The sequence below is a fragment of the Erythrolamprus reginae genome, chromosome 2, assembly GCF_031021105.1.
Source record: "Erythrolamprus reginae isolate rEryReg1 chromosome 2, rEryReg1.hap1, whole genome shotgun sequence".
NCBI classification, from domain to species: domain Eukaryota; kingdom Metazoa; phylum Chordata; class Lepidosauria; order Squamata; family Dipsadidae; genus Erythrolamprus; species Erythrolamprus reginae.
The window spans coordinates 5,784,910-5,791,233 of NC_091951.1; the positions used below are offsets into that span (position 1 = coordinate 5,784,910).

At 45.3% G+C, this 6,324-nt stretch overlaps 1 protein-coding gene across 1 annotated transcript; it reads right to left on the reverse strand.

The window, feature by feature from the left end:
* Nucleotides 1-233: 233 nt before the first annotated feature.
* LOC139158677 (tigger transposable element-derived protein 1-like) lies at nt 234-3,995 on the reverse strand. The gene is made up of 4 exons (XM_070736004.1): nt 3,609-3,995; nt 2,428-3,402; nt 1,685-1,830; nt 234-261 (listed from the first exon to the last, which is right to left on the reverse strand). The coding sequence occupies exons 1-4, from the start codon at nt 3,993-3,995 to the stop codon at nt 234-236; spliced, it is 1,536 nt and encodes a 511-aa protein (XP_070592105.1).
* Between the last annotated feature and the right edge of the window lie 2,329 nt (nt 3,996-6,324).

The following is a 6,324-nucleotide window of genomic DNA, read 5'->3' on the forward strand; positions in this document are numbered from 1 at the left end:
AATATTGGAGGTTTCTAAGAAGATATTGGACAGTCACTTGTCTGAAATGATATAGATCCATGATGGCAAACTACGATACAGGTGCCAGAGGTGGCACGCAGAGCCCTCACTCTGGGAATCTGTGCCATTGCCAGCTGATCTTCTGATTTCCAATGCAGGCAGTGGAGCACTGAAAAACAGCCGGAAAACAGCCTAGAAAATGGTCCAGAAAACAGCCAAAAGAAAGACAGTTTTCATGCTGTTTTTCGGACCAAAAATGACCTGAAAAACAGCCAGAAACAGCCAGAAAATGGCCCCCAAAATGGCCAAAAAGGCATGTTCATGCTGCCTAGCTAGTCTTTGAGTTTCCAATGTGTATCTCCATGTTCTGGTTTGGGCACTCGATGCCAAAATGGTTCTCCATCACTGGTATAGGTTCTCCTATTTGAGCAGGGGGCTATTTTCATTGAACGATGGATCGATATGATGGACAGAATATTTGTGTAATGAGTTCCCCCCAAAACCATCCACAACACCACATGATGGACCTTCTCAGTGATCCTCAAGGGGAGGCCAATATACAGTGAATTGCCAGGTCTTTCAGAAGGTGGAGATGAAAGAATGAAAGTTTCAAAGATCTCAGATGTTCCTAGAAAGGTAAACTTAGCAGCACTTCTCCAAACTAAAAAGCAGAAGAGATATTTCCTCTGCTGTTGGTAAAGCTTGTCCAGTCTTCTACCCCCTCCTCCCGTCTCTTCCCAGCCCTCCTTCAAAGTCTTTTTGATTTAAGTCCTTTTAGATAAGAAATTGTGCAGGTTAAAAAAAACAGGTTTGCTCCAATCTGCCTTTTAACTTGCACTTTCTTGAAAATGTTCTGGATGGATCCAGTTCCACCAAGCCTCCCATTTTCCTCAGGGTCACCCACCTTCCTGAGTGGAGAAGGTCCCCTCCGGACAAGGAACGCAGTCGTAGCAGCAAACTGGCTCTCCTTCTCGAGCCCTCTTGACAAATCCAGGATGACAACTTTCCACACATTGGGACTCAGGCAGAGACTGAGCAGAAAAAAGAGAATGTGTTAGGAAATACGTTAGGACTCTCCGTCTATAGAAAATGTAGGTAAAAATGGCAGGAGATAATTAGCCTCTGGTCTTCATTGAGGTTAACATGAAATCTCTGACTTCTTCTAAACAGATGCAGGAGGTATAACAACTGGCAGATTCTTCATTTAATTCCTCCCTTTTGCTTTTGGAATTTAACATTTCAATAAAGGACTTTTCTATTTAATAAAGTCTGATGGGATGGAATTGCAGAAAAAAGATTTAAGGATGAGGATATATTCATATTAAATCTGAGAATAAAGTTTACAGTAAAAGGTTTAGGAAACTTTTATTTCACTCAGTTTTTTAAAATGTAGAATAAAACTGTGATGAGGAAAGAAACCTTGGACGAGTAAGATCTCAAAGGTTTTCCATAAAACATGGCAAAAATTCTCCATTTAGTTGCTGTCTATTGAAGAACCTCCATTAGATGATACCAACTGGCATGGAAGGCCAACCACCCTGGAGATTCCAGGCTTTCCCCACTTGAAATGGGACCTCAGGCTTTGGAAAACAGAAAAGACAGGGAAATGTCTCCCACCTTATTAAGCAACTTTATCCATGAAAGAGCATCTTGTTTGATAGAAAGTCTCTGTCTTATAAAATACCCCATAGTCTCTTCCTTGACATCCTCCTTGGGGAGAACCAAGTAGCAGAAAATGCCCAGATCTGCGTTTATCTCTCCATTTTGGTCCAAGTATAGTTCAAAGTGTGAAATATTCCAATATTCATTCTTCTCCAGAAAGGGATGAAACTAGAATGGGAACATCCAGGAATTTGAAATACAGAAAACTGTTTCTTATCCTGCATTGAATCTTTGTTTTACAATTGTCTAATCTCCAAATATGGTTAAATAATACTGCCATTATCTTTAAAAGTGAATGAAAATGTTTGAGAAAAATATTCAACCATATACAGTGGTACCTCGAGATACGAGTTTAATTCGTTCCGGACCTGTGCTCTTAAGTCGAGCAGCTCTTATCTCGAACGACTTTTCCCCATAGGAATTAATGTAAATAATTTTAATTGGTTCCAGCCCTCAAAAAATTCACAAAGTTAGTCTAAATTATGCAAAAATACATGTTTTTAATGAAGAAATGTACATGTACATATAAATGAATAATGAAGTTTCTTTCACTTAACTTGTAAACTTTCTTAAACTTTTAAATTTACATATGTACACAGTAGCCTAATCATCTGTTTTTGCCTTTTTGGCTGCACTTTCACTTGGAGCAGCTCTTTTTGTAAAAAATGTGTCCAATGACATCTGCTTTTGCCTGCTTTTCAAAATGTTGCGAAAGTGAGTCAATGAGGTGTCATTGAAAAGTGCTGCTGAACGACTCGTGGCTACTTTCTCTGGGTGATTTTTTTCCACAAAACTGACAACGTTCTCCCATTGCGCTAGCATCGCTTTTATCTCACTGGTAGGAATGGCTTTCTGTGGTTCCTGCATCTCTTCCTCACTGCTGCTCATCTCTTGGGTCAGATCCGTCTGTTGCATCTCATGGAGCGCCTTCAGGTCCTCTGTAGAGAGCGGTTCTTCATGCTCTTCGACAAGCTCATTGATGTCACCCTCGTCTACCTCCAGACCCATACACTTACCGAGTGACACAATCTCCTCCAATGGGGTGTCAGTCTCGGTGATGTCCTCGGTCTCACCCTCGGGCTCAGCAGAGTCCCTTGGTGCAACAGCAGCAGGCCACAACTTCTTCCACGCCGAGTTCAGGTTTCGCCTTGACACTTCTTGCCAGGCAAGGTCAATGATGTTAAGGCAAGAAACGATGTTAAAATGATCCTTCCAAAACTCACGCAGTGTCAAGTTGGTGTTCTCTGTTACATCGAAACATCGGCGGAACAGATGCTTCGTGTACAGTTTCTTGAAGTTAGCTATGACCTGCTGATCCATTGGTTGCAGGATTGAAGTCATGTTGGGTGGGAGAAAGACAACCTTCACAAATTGAAATTCTTCAAGGATGTCGTCTTGAAGAGCAGGTGGGTGGCCTGGAGCATTGTCGAGCAGCAGTAAGGCTTGTAGGGGGAGTTCATTAGCCAGAAGATATTCCTTCACCGTAGGACCAAAAGCAACATTTACCCAGTCCACAAAGAACTGCCCCGTTACCCATGCCCTTGCATTGGAGCGCCACAGGACATGGAGTCTTTCCTTTAGGATTTTGTGTGTCTTGAACGCGCGAGGATTCTCCGAATGGTACACGAGAAGTGGCTTCACTTTACAGTCACCCGACGCGTTTGCACACAATGCAAGGGTTAGACGGTCCTTCATGGGCTTATGTCCTGGCAGGCTCTTTTCCTCGGAGTAATGAAAGTCCTACGGGGCATTTTCTTCCAAAACAGCCCAGTCTCATCACAGTTAAAGATCTGTTGAGAGACATAGCCTTCTTGTTCAACCAGGCTAGCAAAATGCACAACAAACTCCTCCGCTGCCTTGATGTCTGCACTCGCTGCCTCCCCATGCCGAACCACTGAGTGAATGCCACTTCTTTTTCTGAACCTGTCAAACCACCCATGGCTTGCCTTGAACTCATCTGGATCTCCCGACGAGGATGGTTCATTGCTCTTCAGATCGGCGAATATCGCACGAGCCTTCTCGCTGATGACCGCCTCTGTTATTGTATCTCCGGCCAGCTCCTTTTCTTTTATCCAAATTAGCAATAATCTCTCCATCTCTTCATGAACAGACGTCCTGAGTTGGGAAATTATTGTCGCACCTTTTGCTGGTTTAACACCTTTAAGGATGTCCTTCTGCTTCAGGATTGTACAGATGGTGGATGTGCTGCGTTGGAACTTCCTCGCAAGGTCAACAACACGAGTCCCTTTTTCGTGCAAATTAATGATCTCCTGCTTCGCTTCTATGGATATCATCATCTTCTTCTTCTTCTCAGCGGCCTTTTTTGGAGCCATCCTCGCTCTAAACACCGACACCACCGAGACAACTGGAAGCCAACTAGGAAGTTCGGCTCCTATCCCGAATTTGCCTGCAAGCAGAAAAATTAAAATCAGCCAAGTAAGAAAGTTTTAATGCCAACACTTAGAAGGTCCTATTGGTCAGCACTTTGGCCCACAAGCCTATTTGCTCCTTCTGGGGGAAGCCTCTGACCATCCTTTGATAGGACTAGAATTAGAGAAAGTGGATGTAGAAATCCTATTTATTCTATGGTCTCAGAAATGGAGTGCAGAATGAATAAATCATTAAAGCTGATGTTTCTTCTGACTTTGCTAGGCCAAGTCAGGAAATGTAGACATTACAAGAACTTATTGTTATTAATAAGATGATAAGCTGAGAGCTTTCCTTCCCTTCCTCTTTTTACCCAAAACAATCAACATGGCAAACTTTCAACTTCTCTGCCACCCAATCCTGTAGGACAGAGGTCCCCAACCTTTTTTGCACCAGGGACCGGCTTTAAGCTAGACCAGTTTTCCATGGCCCGGTGGTGGTGGGGAGCTAGCTGTCAGCGGCGCCGTAAAAGGGGCGATCAAGAGAGGAATGGGTGAATGAATGGACGGAGGGTGGGTGGGAAGGAAGGAAGGAAAGAGGGAAGGGACAGGAACAGAGGAAGGAAGCAAGGAAACTTATGAAAGGGGAGAGTAAGAGAGGAAGGAGTGAAAGAAGGGAATGAGGGAGGAAAGAAGGGAGGAAGGAAAAGGAAAGCAAGAAATGGAGGGAGGAAAGGAAGGAAGGAAGGAAGGAGAGAAAGAAAGAGAAAGAAAGAAAGCAAGAGAAAGAAAGAAGAATGAAAGAGCAAGAGAGAAAAAGAAAGAGAGAAAGAAAGAAAGAAAGCAAGAGAAAGAAAGAAGAATGAAAGAGCAAGAGAGAAAAAGAAAGAGAGAAAGAAAGAAAGCAAGAGAAAGAAAGAAGAAAGCAAGAGAAAGAAAGAAGAATGAAAGAGAGAAAAAGAAAGAGAGAAAGAAAGAAAGCAAGAGAAAGAAAGAAGAATGAAAGAGAAAGAAAGAAGAATGAAAGAGAAAGAAAGAAGAATGAAAGAGAAAGAGAGAAAAAGAAAGAGAGAAAGAAAGAAAGCAAGAGAAAGAAAGAAGAATGAAAGAGAAAGAAAGAAGAATGAAAGAGAAAGAAAGAAGAATGAAAGAGAAAGAAAGAAGAATGAAAGAGAAAGAAAGAAGAATGAAAGAGAAAGAAAGAAGAATGAATAAAGAGAGAAAGAAAGGCAACTTCAAAGAAAGGCTCACTGAGCATCTCTCTCTCTATCTCTCTTTCTCTCCCCCCTCTCCCTTTCCCTCCCTCTTTCTCTTCCTTCCTTCCCTTCTTTCTCTCTCTCCATCCCTCGCCCTCTGACTTCCCTCCCTTGCTGCTGAAGGGACGAGCGCGGGCACAAACGCGCGCGCGGGCTGCTAGAAGAAGGGGTTTTTTGCTTCTTTTTCCCCCCGCCTCTCGCAGCGAAAGTGCCCTGGGTTTTTTTGCTTATTTTTTCTTGCTTATTTTTTCCCGCCTCTCGCAGCGAAAGTGCCCCGGGTTTTTTTGCTTATTTTTTCCCGCCTCTCGCAGCGAAAGTGCCCCGGGTTTTTTTGCTTATTTTTTCTTGCTTATTTTTTCCCGCCTCTCGCAGCGAAAGTGCCCCGGGTTTTTTTGCTTATTTTTTCTTGCTTATTTTTTCCCGCTTCTCGCAGCGAAAGTGCCCCGGTTTTTTTGCCCCCCCCGCCCGCCTCTCGCAGCGAGTGCTCATCCGTCCGGTTTTTTTGCTCCCCCCCCGCCCGCCTCTCGCAGCGAGTGCTCATCCGTCCGGTTTTTTTGCCCCCCCGCCCACCTCTCGCAGCGAGTGCTCGTCCGTGCGGTTTTTTTGCCCCCCCCGCCCGCCTCTCGCAGCGACTGCTCGTCCGTGCGGTTTTTTTGCCCCCCCCGCCTGCCTCTCGCAGCGAGTGCTCGTCCGTGCGGTTTTTTTGCCCCCCCCCGCCCGCCTCTCGCAGCAAGTGCTCGTCCGTCCGGTTTTTTGCCCCCCACCTCTCACAGCGAGTGCTCGTCCATGCGGTTTTTTTGCCCCCCCGCCTCTCGCAGCGAGTGCTCATCCGTGCGGTTTTTTTGCCCCCCCCGCCCGCCTCTCGCAGCGAGTGCTCGTCCGTGCGGTTTTTTTGCCCCCCCCGCCCGCCTCTCGCAGCAAGTGCTCGTCCGTCCGGTTTTTTGCCCCCCACCTCTCACAGCGAGTGCTCGTCCGTGCGGTTTTTTTGCCCCCCCCGCCCGCCTCTTGCAGCGAGTGCTCGTCCGTGCGGTTTTTTTTGC